This window comes from Amblyomma maculatum, chromosome 9, assembly GCF_055883805.1.
Source record: "Amblyomma maculatum isolate TAMU_Amacu chromosome 9, ASM5588380v1, whole genome shotgun sequence".
Taxonomy (NCBI): domain Eukaryota; kingdom Metazoa; phylum Arthropoda; class Arachnida; order Ixodida; family Ixodidae; genus Amblyomma; species Amblyomma maculatum.
Window position 1 is genome coordinate 64,321,420 of NC_139352.1, and position 15,233 is coordinate 64,336,652.

General features: G+C 48.1%; 1 protein-coding gene across 1 annotated transcript; it reads left to right on the forward strand.

Annotated features, from left to right (window-relative positions):
* Positions 1 to 9,858: 9,858 nt before the first annotated feature.
* LOC146179232 (kelch domain-containing protein 3-like) lies at positions 9,859 to 10,968 on the forward strand. Its single transcript, XM_084580152.1, has one exon. It carries the CDS (start codon positions 9,859 to 9,861, stop codon positions 10,966 to 10,968), a length of 1,110 nt encoding a protein of 369 aa, XP_084436278.1.
* Positions 10,969 to 15,233: the final 4,265 nt, after the last annotated feature.

Genomic DNA, 15,233 nt, shown 5'->3' on the forward strand with positions numbered 1-15,233 from the left:
CTTCATCGCCGGGACGAAGATACGTTGAGAAACCAAGGCTCTCCGGCCTGGGGAAGCCTAGGTCACGCGCAAGAGAAGAAGTTTGTAAATCCGCAAGCCACAATTTTTGACCCTGCTAAGCATTGTAAGAGCAGATCGCAAAGAACTCTGTTACCAGACGCAGTGTGAGTTGCGTAATATATTCTCCGCAAACCCGATTTTAACGGTTGACAGGTGGCATTGAGGAAAAAATTCACCCATTCCAATTCGAAATGCATTTTCTTAAACAAAAGTGTATTTTGGTGCCTATGCTAACAGCTCTGACGTCGTTTGCTGGAATTTAACGCCTTGAAAAAAGGAAAAGGAAACGCAGCGATGCCCGGGTCACATTTGTTAACACTATTAAAAGGCCAGGAGAATGCGAGGAAAAGGGGCAGGGTTTTGTGAAAGGCCTGTTCCGTTGCTCAAAGGCCACTTGTTGCAGAGGAGAAGAATGACGTAAGGACTGTACTTAGTCGCGGAACGCTTGACGAATATATAATTCCCGCCTCGAAATCATGTCCCCGAGTTACAAGGTTTTTTTGGAGCAGAGTAGCTCCATCGTGTTTTGGAAGAAAATAAACAGTAATTGATTCTGCCGTTCTTCAGTCAACTACGTATAAGATATAAGAACGTATAGTTGGTTTTGGATTGTCGATATAGAGATGGAGGGAATGAGAATTGAATGTTGTATAAATTGGAGCACTGTAACTGTTCACGCCTTCCACTTGCACAGCTGGATTTCGGGACTTATAGAGGGGCTCACAGGAGAGAGGTCAGTGGTTGTACACCAACACCACCTAGAAGATAACTACACGATTCCAGGATATATTTGCAGCTGAGGCGGTGGATGGAGCGTACCAGTTTGGTGATGCTCGGAATGCAGAGTGCTTGCTGTGCGCTGGGTACACTGGCGATGCCCGGTCGGGTGAGACTGTTGGGATCAGTTAGAATAAACTACGCTGCATACAAAAGTAAGTTTGTAAAACTTTTGATTGCATTATTAAGAACGCGTCGTGGTCCTTATATAGTTACAGAGTCCTCGACTGTTATGCTGTGCAAGCTCTTGGGTGTCTACCAACGAAGATAGGTTCGGTGGTAAATGTGGTAGCTCCACTCGATGCAATACAGACCACTGAACCAATATTAACGATATGCTGAAAATGTCCTACCCTGCATAGCAAAAATGCATTGCCAATAAACTTCCGATATTGGGCCGATGATTTGTGCTACCTGCGGCTATGGTAGCAGTGAGCCAGCCTTCACTCCGTGACATTTTTTACGCACAGAAATCGGAGATGTTTGGGACACTAGATGCGTGGTCCTTGCGCCTGACACTTTATGTTCCAAAACGTAAAAAAATAAGCGGCACTTACCACCGAAAGACTGCGTCACTGCCTCCATTACAAGCGTCAGGTATATGGTGGACGCCGAAGAAAGCTTCAACGAGTACAGGTACGTGTACGTGGTACCGGCGTGCTTTCACGAGGGGAATGAGGCGCGACTGCGTTTGAGCGTGAGCTCGGGCATCGTCGTCACACTGTATTCAGCGACTGCCGGTATCGCTTCCGCGCAAAAGCGAGCGAAATTACTCGGCTGTGGTTCCGCTGTCTGTTTGCATGGAGCCACGGAGCGCACTCGAGCAGAAAACTCGCGCCACCTTCCGGATGTATAAAAAACTTGATGAAGGCTGGTCATAGAGAAACATATTGTTACGTGGCGGCGAGACAAGCGATGAAACAATGCGACACAACAGAAACAGAACGACGTGATGACATGACGATGAAATATGCTTTAATGACCAACGGGCCTGTCGCGAGCGTTCCGCCCCGCGCCACTGCCCGCTTCGTCATCTTCGTAGCACTACCCGGGGCCACCGAGCGATCGTCCCGATCGATTGCTAGAAATCCATTGCATTAAGTGACGATGAACACACACAGGATTAGGACATGAAACGCTGGACATCACAATGAATGCGAAGATGGGATGAATGCTTTCCCCGGAGCATCTGGTCCAATCTTCAGCGTTTGCTGAAGGCCAAGGCCTATGTACACGCCGAACGGCTTGGGCGGGGGTGCTGTCTTCGCTCGAGTGGTCGTGAGGTCGCTTCATCGTAGGGTCGGTCGGGTCGGCTTTGGGCTCTTCCTGGGCGTCATGTGTTGTGGTCAAGGCTGGGGACGGGGCTGGGGAGAGCGGCTGGTCGGGTCTGAACAACAAGGGTTGAGGCAGAGCTGGGCGGCGATCTCCACGGGTTCCCGGCCGATGGACCCGGCGCACGGTTGGCTTCGACGGGGCAAGGCGAGGATGGGGATGAACCGCACCTCCAACCAAATGTTACGTGGCGGCAAGACAAGCGATGAAGCACGGCGACACAACAGAAACAACGGCATGGTGGCATGACGATGAAATATGCTTTAATGGCCAGCGGGCCTGGCGCGAGCGCTCCGCCCCGCGCCACTGCCCGATTCGTCATCTTCGTAGCAATATATTTGGTTGTTCGCGGGGACATGTAGGAAGAAAAGCTTAGGTGAGGCTCTGCCCGTGCAACCAGTGTAGCGCCCTACAAGAAAAGTCTGGCGCAAATGACGTAATTTCTTTCAGTTGGGAAGCCATCTTGTCCGGATGGCAGCTTAGCAACGGCGTCGTAGTTGCTGTTTACGGACTGGGCGAAGTATCGGGCAGTTGATACAGACGCGCAGCAAACGCGTACTTTCTCAAACTTCTCCTTTGGTTGTTCCCTAGCCGACGTTCACGCCACTCCCAAGATGGAATGGCAGTGCTGAGCTGCCTTAGTCGTCGCTTTTATGAGCTTTAATTTGTGTAACTTGCACCAACATGACGCACTCGGCGACTGCGATCACGACGATTACGACAACCGCTTGCACTGCCGGATCTGGAAACGGCTGCTGTTCATTTATTATGATTCAACTGAGCGTGGCTTCAGAGCGATCGTTCGTGTTTAGCGCAGATGTTTTGTTTTTGCGAGGTGTGTGCGCGTTTGTGCACGTGCGTGCGCATCACTCGCGCTTCTTTTATGTTTCTTTGCTAGGTTTCCACTGGTTGTTCCTTCTTTGTGTGTATCTGCAACGCTCTAGCGATCGTATCTGATGGTGGTTATAACCACCCGCTTTTCTTTTCGGTGATTGGGTTTTAAATATTTTACTACTCAGATCCGTACTCCTTCGCCGTGTGTGCGCGTGTCTCTCCTTGAACCGATGAGAAACCACGTGGCAGCTATGTCGTCACTCAGCCGCCGCCGATCCCGAAGTAACGCAACCTGCGCTCGCCTCCATGTCGCCTCTACCTAGTCACGTGACAATCGTGACGTCACTCAGCCGCAACTACGCTGGAGCCGTGGCGCTCGCTCGCTTTGGCACTGGCTTAGAGGCCTCCGCTGCCTCTAAGCCAGTGCCAAAGAATCGCCCAGCTCGGCTAAACGTCAGGCGTTACCATCAAGAAATAACAAAGTCTAGCCAAGCTTAACCAGGCTTAACTTTCAAGCTTTCGCCTTGGTTACTTAAGTTTTGCGGGTTAAACCTTGTCCAAATTTTTCCTTCTGCACGGCTATCTAGGTATAGTTCGTGGGTATTGTTTTGCATTCTTCATATTTTATATACGGCCTTGCTTTTAGGTTTAACGGCATTTGAAAGGCACCCCGCCACATTGGTGCAGTGGTTAGGGCGCTCGAGTACCGTGCCCAAGTATGCGGGATCGAGTTCCACCCGCGGCAGCCGCTTTTCGACGGAGGCGAAAAGCAAGGCGCCCGTTGTACTGTGCGACGTCAATGCACGTTAGCGAACCCCAGGTGGTCGAAATTTTCTAAGCCCCCCACTACGGCGTCTCTCATAGCTTGAGTCGCTTTGGGACGTTAAACGCCGTAAAACAACCAGCGAAAAGTTGGGACACCTGCGTTGCACAATAATAGCAGCACCTGGGAATAAGAAACTATTAAAGTATAAATCGCTCCTTGACTACGCTTCTGCCGGGAACCGGCATAAATAACGCGAAATTAACCGGGCAGTCCAGAAGAAAGCTTGTAATCCTACACGTTCGACAAAGATGTTTCGCCTTCCACAGGGCTTTCATCATTAGGCTTGCAACCACTCTTCGCTCGCCAAAGGACTGCTTCTTCAAATTTTATCCCTTCCGTTATTAACTGCTCTTGCTGGACCACTTCAAGTGATGGCCTAATTCCCTACGACACCATATGAAACTGGTTAGTGACCACGACAACCTCAACACAGCTGCTTATCTTCAGCGCGGACACTTTAGCATTTCGATGGAGGCGGAAAGCAAGGCGCCCGTGTGCTGTGCGATGTCAGTGCACGTTAAAGAACCCCAGGTGGTCGAAATTACCGGAATCCTCCACTACGGCGTCTCTCATAGCCTGAGTTGCTTTGGGACGTTAAACCCCACAAACCAACCAACCAACTTTTATATACAGTATAATTCCACGTGCAATCGAATGCTGGAATTATCTGCCAGGTCATGCTCGTTTTTTTAGACTCATTTTTAGCTGCTACTGAATAGGTGTTTCATAACATTTTGTTCGTTATGGTCATATTGTTTCGTCTAGTTTGGTCAGTGTTTTGTTCAATGTTCTTTATATTATGGGTTTCATGCCCATCCTAATGAGGCTTTAATGTGTGTAAATAAATAACTATTCAGGCAAGAAAGCACATATTTTGACTTACTACACCTTTTGTTGCTGTCACTGAATTTAATTTCATAGGAATGTAACATTCACTCTAATGTAATACATTTTTTAAGAGTGTGCCTTCAGAAACTAGTCGCAGCATGCTTTGATATCTCGCTGAACGAAACACGAGGCCCGCAGGACGGTGCCTGGACACGTCGGCTGGGAATCGATTCTGGAGAACACCGGCATGAGTTACCATAAGCTGGCAGTGAAAATTGTTTAAAAATTACGGGGCGACTTTCTTTTCTTTTTTTTTTTTTCTGATTTGGCCGTGCACTATTTTGTTTTCATCCTTACTGGCCTTGTCGTTCGTCCTGTAAAGAAAAAAAAATGGCTGAAAATCTAAGTCGAGCATGCGTCATTTTGTCGTCATACTTTTGTTTGTACTCTGTAATAGTATTTAGAACGTTACCTAGGGTGTCACCACGAAACTCATCCTACTCGGTCATGCTGATCTTCTTTATCTCCGGGTTCGAACCCGACCTCGGCGGCTGCGTTTCGATGGAGGCGAAACGGAGTGGCGTCCGTGTGCTGTGCGATGTCAGTGCACGTTAAAGAACCCCAGGTGGTCGAAATTTCCGGAGTCCTCCACTACGGCGTCTCTCATAGCCTGAGTTGCTTTGGGACGTTGAACCCCACAAACCAAACCAACCAAACCTTTATCACGTTTGCTAAATCTGTCTTGGCGCGGCTCTTAGGCGCCTGCCCTTGTATTGCTCGTCGTCCACGTTGGCACTGTCATTTGCAGGAAATTATAAATCATTGGAATTGTTACGGGAGGGCCTTTAAAGAAGTAGTCACGGTGATAAAGCAGAAAAAAAATGACGATACGTACACTAGCGACTGCTGAAATGACAATGTGCACTTTTCTTAGCATGAGTAAACGAAGTGAGTTAATTGTTTGTGTCTGCTGTGAACGCTACGACCCAAATGTGAGCATTAATTATGCTTTCTCTTAGGTACACTACAGCAATCTCCTATGTTTCTTGCCTGGTCGTTTATCGCCTTTTTGAACAGCCATTCCAAATGAAAAGCATCTTTGAAAATGATCTTACAAGTAACGCGGGACGTAAAGAAAGGCGCTGATCGATGTTCGCTTTCACACATAGAGTTTGTTACTCTTCAGTTCAGTTCAGTTCAGTTCAGTCGTTCAGTCGTCTCCGACTCTTCGTGACCCTATGGACCATTTCACGCCACGCTTTCCGGTCTCTCACTATCTTCCTAACATCACATAACTTCATCTGCAGTGCCTCGAGGATGCCATCTAACCATCGCGTTCGCTGCCTACCCCTTCTCCGGCGACCGTCAACCTTTCCCAACATCAAATCTTTCTCCAGCGACTCCTCTCTTCTCATCAGATGACCAAAGTAGCTGAGTTTTAACTTTAGAATTTGACCCTCCAATGAGCAGTCAGGGTTTATGGTCGACAATATCGACTGATTTGATCTTCTGGCAGTCCACGGAACTCTCAAGAGTCTTTTCAGCACCACAATTCAAACGCGTCAATTCTTCGGCGGTCAGCCTTTTTCACAGTCCAACTCTCGCATCCATACATCACAACTGGAAAGACCATAGCACGAGTTATACGGATCTTGGTTGGCAGACTAATGTCTCTGCTCTTTACTAGGCAGTCAAGGCTAACCATTGCTCTCTTTCCCAGAAGCAGGCGTCTCCTAATTTCATGGCTGCAGTCTCCTTCCGAGGTAATCTTGGAGCCCAAGAAGAGAAAATCTGTCACAGCTTCCACTTCTTGTCCATTGATGCTCCAGGACTTGATAGGGCAAGACGCCATGATCTTTGTCTTTTTGATGTTCAGTTTAAGCCCAAACTTCTCACTCTCTTCTTGTACGCGCATCAGAAGTCTCTTGAGTTCTACTTCACTTTCTGCCATTAAAGTGGTATCATCCGCATATCTAAGGTTGTTGATACGTTTTCCAGCAATCTTCACTCCATATGAAGACTCGTCCAGACCGGCCTTCCTCATGATGCACTCTGCATATAGGTTAAATAGGCAGGGCGACAGTATGCAGCCTTGCCTCACTCCTTTCTCAATCGGAAACCAATCGGTAAGACCATGCCCAGTTCTGACTGTGGCCTCTTGTCCTTCATACAGGTTCCTGAGGAGACAGATGAGGTGAATTGGAACTCCCATCTCTTGGAGAGCTTGCCACAATCTGCTGTGATCTACGCAATCAAACGCTTTCGCATAATCAATAAAGCAGAAGTAGATGGGTTTCTGGAACTCTCTTGCTTTTTCCATGATCCAGCGGAGGTTGGCAATTTGGTCTCTAGTTCCTCTGCCCTTGCGAAACCCAGCTTGCACGTCCGGAAGCTCCCGATCCACATACTGCTGCAGCCTACCTTGGAGGATTTTCAACATCACCTTGCTAGCATGCGAAATAAGCGCGATCGTGCGGTAGTTGGAACAATCTTTGGCACTGCCTTTCTTTGGAATGGGGATGTAAACTGACCTCTTCCAATCCTGTGGCCACTGCAGAGTTGTCCAAATCTTCTGACATAATGTATGCAGAATGCTAACAGCGTCATGGTTGAGGTTTTGAAGCAACTCAGCTGGAATGCCATCACTTCCGCTGGCTTTCTTCTTAGCAAGACTGGCTAAGGCCCATTCAACTTCACTCTTCAGGATGCCCGGCTCGAGATCAGTAATCACAACCGTCTTATGTTGGGTTTGCACATTCGGGTCCTTCTTGTACAGTTCTTCTGTGTATTCCTGCCACCTCTTCTTTATCTCTGAGGCGTCAGTGAGGTCCTTGCCTCGTTTGTCCTTTTTCACGCCCATCTTAGCACAGAAGCTTCCTTTGATATCTTTGATTGTCTTGTACAGAGCTCTTGTGTTCCTTAATTGGCTGTTGTCCTCAACTGCTTGTTACTGTATATTCAGGAAGGCATTCTTATCTCTCCTTGCTATTTTCTGAAAATCCGCATTGAGAACCTTGTATCTTTCTCTTTCCCCCATAACTTTTGCCATCCTCCTTTCCTCAGCTATTTGCAAAGCCTCTTCAGATAACCAGTTTGCTTTCTTGCATTTCTTTTGCTTTGGAACTACCTTAGTAGCAACTTCTTGTATTATATCACGAACATCAGTCCACATCTCTTCGGGCTCTCTGTCTTCTAGATCTAATTCTTGAAATCGATTGCTCACTTCCACAGCATATTCTAATGGAATTTGATCCAGATCATACCTGAAAGGCCTTCTAGTTTTCTGAGTTTTCCTCAATCGAAGCTTAATTTTGTTACTCTTACCTAGAGGGAAAGTTGTGCTGCCGTCCTTGGGAGTTTACATGGAGTTTCCAGATGGCCAGTTCAGCCACCATGGGCGCTCAAAGCATCATGGGCCGGAGAGCTACCGAGTGCAGAACTACAACTTTTGGCTAAAAGTAATGCAAAGATAAACGTTGTTCTACCGTAAATAATGTCCTAAGATTGAATATTGTGACTATAAATTGCAAAAAGAGAGAGAAACACAATGCCAGTGTGAGATTTATCCAATATAAGCGATGGCCCTTTCTCCTATTGGCTTAGTTTTGAGCAGCACAAATACCAATATTTCGCAGTTAATAGGCACACTTTGAAACAAAAAAAAAAATGTTATGAAAATATTTATCGTTGTGCAATCACTTAAGGACGTTTTTAGTGGCATTTCGGGAAACAAAAACCATTTATTGGCGACGTCTGCTTTTGCGCCTTCGCTACTATGGCTTTCGCGGTCTATGTACGCACCTTCAGATGATGGCGATGACGAAAAAGAAACATTGCAGTAACGCCACTCCACGTACCCGAGAAAAACCGACTGTCCCGCAATAAGTAGCACACCGGCCCATGATTCTTAGCGCGCCCATGGTGGCTGAAGTGCAGCGCCCTCAGCTTTCCCTCTAGTTAGTGTAAGGAACTCTATGCTTTCCCATATCGCCCCGAACGTTGCCACGGCTGGACACTTTCGTAGCGCTGGCTGGTATCCGGACGCGTAGAACGCTGCACATCGCAACGATGTCTCTCCATTCATTTCATCCAGTTGATTATGACATTTCCTAGTAGCATTTTACCGGCGTATCCAAGCCCGGTAATCCTTTACCGAATCATACGGCTGTTAAGGCGTTACTGAACGACACGAGAAAAGGAAAAGAAGAGAAACACATAAAGGTGTAATTGTTGTTTCGGTTGAACAAGCCACTGAGACCAAAAGATTAAAATATGGAACATCAGAACAATCACTGATTAACTCAACAACAAACAATACGTAGTGACGTTTTCGCTCATTGTTTTCTGTTTACGCTTGTTTTGCCACTGAGCCAAATGTATGTCAATTTCTGCGTCAAAGGAGATTGAAGATTTGACTAAGAAACTTGCACTGCTATCGATGATAACAACGTAATTTTGAAGAAAACGAAAGTGCAAAGAGTCATTCAGATAACGTCTTTGGATGAAGTCCGCAAATTCGGCCGTTTTACTTCTGACGACTTCTGGCATTTAAAGTATAAATGGAGTCCCGGTCAGTGCCTTCCTGTCAGTGCGAGGTGTGCCTGACAAATTTCAGGTGTAGGATTCCTCCCCTTAATTTTCATCTTCATAGATCTGCCTGTTCTTCTTCAGTGTTCACGCTGCAGTTAATCTGAGACGCTGGACCATTTTTCCTGTCCTGTCGCTCTTTCGCCTCCCTCCGAAAACTCTTACTTGAAATTCATTGCAGAAATTTATCTATATCATTCACTGTTCCGAATTTACTTTCGTTTGACGCTACTCAGCTGGGCTTCAGTGGCAGTACACTTCGCTCCGTGGTACATAACTTTGTAAACGCCTCTGGCAGGATTCCCTGCTAGGTGCGCTGATTCCACTGTTTCTCTTCTTCAGATTCTTATTGAGTTGAAATTAATCATTTTGGTTTTCTGATCAGTAGGGCTTTTTTCTATCGTATTGCATATTTGTATGAGTGTTATTTAAATCTTATATCAGACAGCATAACCCCCATTTCTACTAGATTCATCTGTGGCCAATCCCCCTTGAGGGTATGTGCCATTATCTGAGGGCACAACTCTGCTGCGTGCTACAGCTGATCCAAGGAAGAAGAAGAAGAAGAAGAAGCGGTCTACAGCCATAGAGAAATCTAGGCTTCAGCAGCGAGGATGTGGACGGTGCGACGGGAAGGCATGCCAGAAGGCGTAGGCCGCAATGCTATCTCCATTAACGGCAAGATTTACTGCTTCGATCCCGACCGCGAAGAAGTGGACCGCACTGTACGCGAACCTGTCGACGTCTACGTTTTTGACCCTGCATTGTACCAGTGGGGCCGGTTGAGGACGCAATCGCTCCCAGACGGAAGCCCTTGGCACAGTGAATACGGCCGCACGGTGATAGCCTACGGAGACAGCGCCTACCTCTGGAGTAGGCGGGACTTCATCGAAGTCGGTAAAATTGTTTATCGATTTGACACCACAACGATGGCTTGGAGCCGACTGCATGTGTCGGGTAGGTGGCCTCATTTGGAATGTGGCCAAACTGTCTGCTTGGTGGGCAGTCGAGTGTACCTTTATGGTGGACTCCCGCTCTTCGGCCCGCCCTTGCCGCAGATAGATTTCCTCGACCTGGAGACCATGCGGTGGCATACTGTACCAACCAGCGGCGACATGCCGGACAGCCCTATGTACCACTCGGCCTCAGCCATTGGCAACCGTATGTACGTATGGGGTGGCAGCAACACAGGCCCAGGATACGACAACTCCTTGGTGTTTCTCGACACGGCCAGTTTGACCTGGATGCGGCCCAGCGTCACTGGAGAGCTCCCGGAGGGGCGCGAGGACCACTCCTCTTTTGTGTACGAGGGCGAGTTGTATGTTTGCGGAGGCTTAGACTACGACCGGCGCAAATACTTTAACAGCATCCACAAGTACAACCCTGAGACGTCGTGTTGGCACCACGTAACGCCAAAGGGGTCGGGCCCTTCTGCCAGGAGGTGCGCGGGCTGCTGCGTGATTGGCCAAAGGGTGTTCGTCTTTGGTGGTCAAGGCCCCAAATACAACTTGAGTGGCAAGCGAGTGTCTTCTGTAGCATCTTCGTGTTCGAGCGAATCTTCTAGTGATGAAGCAGTGCTTTCAGACATGCACGTGCTGGACTTTTCTCCCACGCTGAGGACGATGTGCCTGTTTGCTGTCATAGGCGCAGGAGTGCATGTTGGCCACTTGCCACCGCCCATCAAAAAGGAGATTGTGGCAATGACCACAGACAGCAGCACTTAGCCGTCATTTCGGATTAAACGCTTACTCTGTACTTAACACAAAAGCACATCTTCGGTGAAGCCATATGCTAGGCAGTGGAAGAGTGACTTTTTGGAACTCCTGCGCTGACCGCTTCCGCGAAAGCAAATGACATCCCACTAAACCACCACCTACAGTGTGCAGTGTTTGTCCATGTCCACGTGCTCTGTTAACCCCGCATCATTAAATGACCTGTGCTGAAAAAAATGCGGCATCGGCGTTTTCGACGTTTCGAGTAAAAAATCATGGGCATAGATCTGACGAGGGGTAGTTGCCAGGTGACGTGCCCGAGCAAAGATTTGTCGGTGGATTGTGTGAGCTAACGATACCACACGCTGCTGCAAAGTTGGGAGGATGTGTCGTCTAGGTTTGCCAATTTGAGGCGCCAGGGTGGGATAAGGATCGGCTTTCTAAGGCTCTTGGATGCGTAGTCTAGCACGCTGTTCCTAAGCAATGCAGGCGCATTGCTACAGCTTGGTTAAACAGTGGCAAGGTGACGCGCACTGGAACAAAAATCTCAAAGTGTAAATTAAAATAGCTCAGCAGAGTGAGCATAACTTTCACTAGGAACTCATGAGAAACGCATGTATTTCCGTTTGTGCCACATCCTCTATGAAGCCAAACGAGCAAAGTGTGCATTTTTGCAGACCTTCATGCATAGCTGTGAATGACCTTGACTGCATGATGCGCCTCAAACGTTTGTTCATTAAACAGGATAAAACAAGTTGGCAGCGCACTCTGCGAAGTTGTGAAAAACAAGAGGTCGACCTCTTCTTATTCAAAAAAAAGATTAAGTTGCCAGTCATTTTCTAATTTATCTTTAGTAAAGATGCTTGGAGAAGCATAAATCCCCTTTAATGGTTGCGATATAAAACAGATGCAGCTCGTCGTTCACGGCATCGTCCTCATCCCTTGCATTCGCTATCAATCGGCTCGGAAGATTACTTTTATTTTCATAGCTTGCGCTTGCTAGTTTACATTTCATTTAAGTATTAACGGTCTACCGTATCCGCGATGTTGCTTCCTAAGAGAATAAGCATGATAGCGCACTCCGCTCGGCAGTTCCATCTGTACGATAGGCAAACAAAGTGCAGACTATTATCCAGGAATAAACAAGAATATTTCTTCATAATCTGGAAGTGCCCCTTTTCGCCTGGGGCAGTGTCCAACATTCATGACACGGAAGCTTGGGAATCCCTTCTCCAAAGCGAAACCCTTGAGACCCAAAAAGAAGTCGTCCGCCTGGCGGCTGAGGCCGCGAAGAATCAATGTATCCTTGCGCGCTTGTAGTCGCGGAGTCCCAGCCCCCTATTCCTGTCTGCGTACCTGTGTGGGGGAGTAGGGGAACCTCTTGTATCGGCGGCAATAAAGTTTCAAATAATAATAATAATAATAATAATTGGCAAATGAGACGTGCAGGCTTCGAAATATTCGCACGCTAGAGTTGGTTTCAAAGGCAGCGTCGCTTGGTGCAGTGTAGGCACGCGACATTGAAGAGTGTGGCAGTAGAGCTCACGCTTTGAAAATGCGCAGAACAAACATAACTTTATTTTAAACGGGTCGTGTCATGGTCATCCAATATATTGCAGTTTTGTAGTCTGCCAGATAATACTGAACGTTATTATTTTATTTCCGAGATTTCGAAGCACTAGACGCATTTTTTATTTCAAATGAAGTGATTGAAATTGAGGCAAAGAAACTCCTCCCATCGACAGCAACCGCCATGTTGACATGACTGGTGACGTCACAGACTGACTCAGCGTGGTCTGCTGCTGTGCCGGTGCCGATAAGCTGCCGATACACTACTGTGTTCGCGCTTGCTCAAAGACCAGCATGACTACCAATGAGCGTACTCGGCATGTTTCAGAAAGCAGAACACAGACTGCAGCGAAGCGCGGTTTAGTTCTTGCCTACATATCCATACACCTTCAGTGCGACTGCCGCCATCGTCCGTGGCAGCACTGACCCCCACCACCGTAAACACCACAGTGCCGGCCGTGCTCATCGAGCCTTCCGCAAGCCATTCGCGCCAGCGATACGGCAGATGCCTTGCGCTCCTGAAAAGCATGCTAAAGTTCGTTTTTGTCGTAATAATTTTAGACCCTGGAAGGCGAATTTAAAAAAAAAAAAACTGGTGGTGGCTTAGCTTGGTTAAGCCTGGATATCAGAAGCGAAAAGCTTCGGCGATGCCATGGTTTAGCTTGTGGTTCCTTGGCGTAGTTGTGGCTTACCTTGTTGTTCACGGTTGCACCTTATAGATATTACATGGCTTATCACGGTGAAACATTGATGACAGCCGTACATCACATAGGATTAAACTTTATTCCGACTCTACATCATCATCACACTTCTGTATAGACATAAACACAGCCCGTTGACAGCGCGCGGCACCGGCTAAAGGTCAACCAGGGGAGTCGCGGCAGTGGTTGCGGCGGCAGCGGCGGCTCCGACCACCTGCGCCTCTCCTGTGACGTCACGTGGTTTGCGCATGCGCAGCTGTGGCTTTTATTGCGAAAGCAATACTACGCCAGGTCTAACCGCTCGTCGCTATGTGCCATGTCTGCGTCTGTGTCCATGACCGTGGTCCCCTGGCAGGAGCTGCCAACTAGGGTCTCTCGTTTCACGTGGGACGGTTATGTCAGACAGACTGCCAGGACCCTTGCATTCACGTTACCCCTATAAGGCCGTAGCCCCCCACAATGGCACCTTGTCTTCTCTTTTCCTACCTGTCTCACACCTTCTTCCCTTGGATTAAGGCGTGGTACAGGTGTCCACTAAGAATTTCGACATATACAGCACCAGCTTATAATTTTTCCTAACGAACATACAATCCTGGGCAGTTTCTACAAATATCTCAATAGTATGTTCGTGATCATCGCAGCGTGAAAGAAATCAATAATATAAACATTGAAACCAGCACTGAGGTTTATATAATTATAGTTATCTACCCACATTCTTGAAACAGCAATGAACAGTATAGTTTATTAAGCGTTAGATTTTAGTAATTTTCTAGCTTCTTGTGCAAAACATAAATGGTCATATTATGATATGCCTAGTGGTTTGTTATGTTTCCTTGCAGCATCGTGCACAAGGCGTATACAACTTAAAGCACTTAAATGTCCCATTAGACCTGGAAGAAAAATACGGACCAGCTTCTTTAGAACTTTCCGCCTTCATAAAAAAGAAGCGCACTTCTTTTGGTTTTGGCTGGGAGTTCGCGGTGGCGCCAACACACCGACACCAACGGCGGCTAACCGAAGTGCTCCTGCGATGTGCCTTTCCATTCGACATCGAAACGGACCATGCTCTGCTCGGATACCCACGGTGGCGCAAATCACCGAACAGCGGGGGCGGACCACTCTGCTGCTCCTGTGGGGGCGTGTCCACAGCCTGAACCCCGAAGGGCCCAAGTGCTTGCTGTGCCGCGATGGCTCCCTGGCGGCAGAGAACCGACGCGGAAAGGGGCACTGACCGCTGCCTGACGGCAAAGCACTGATGGCTAGTAGGCAAAGCACGGTGGCGTTGCTGACGGTCGAAGCACCCCCTGTTTGGCTCGGTATCCCCACGGTGGCGCCACTCACCGACATCCGCTGCATACAGCTACGATGGCCTGTGGAGTGGGCCCCCCGGGGCTCAGGTTGGAGACGCGCAGGCGCACTGGCCAACGTTTGCTAGCCAACGAAGCTCTGGCGCCGCTTCGGAGTCCGCGGTGTCGCCACACACCGACACCCAAGGGCCTGCTAAGGTGCTCCTGCGGGGTCCTGTTTCGACGGATAAATGGAAAGCACTTGGCTCGGAAACCCACAGTGTCGCCACTCACCGACACGCCACGTAATGGGCGTGCTCCTGTGGGAGGATGCTACTACAAGTAGTGGCCCAAGCAGCTTTGGCCAACCTGGGCTGCCACAGTCACCTGCTCGTGTTTGTATACCTGCATCCTTCTATACTCACTAGAGTAATCGCCACCGATAAGCTACGTGATGACGACGGTGGAATAGTTATGCAGTCGCTAATAAACAAATGGCAATCTTTGTAGTGAGGAAAATGCACGGGCGTTTCTGTAACTGGCTGTGCCAACTGGAGGTGTGTAAAGTCGGGCTAACGCTCGTTGCAATACATTGAAACATACGCTTAAACAGCTGGTTCTTATTTCACAGATTTTCTGTGATGTCTTCGCCTTGGTAAAAATAACGGAGTATATCTTTGAGCGTAGTGTGGTAGCATGAAACAGCATTTTGGAGGCATTG

Coding starts and splice junctions, on each gene's coding strand:
- LOC146179232 (XM_084580152.1), top strand. CDS start 9,859: ATGTGGACGGTGCGACGGGAAGGCATGCCAGAAGGCGTAGGCCGCAAT.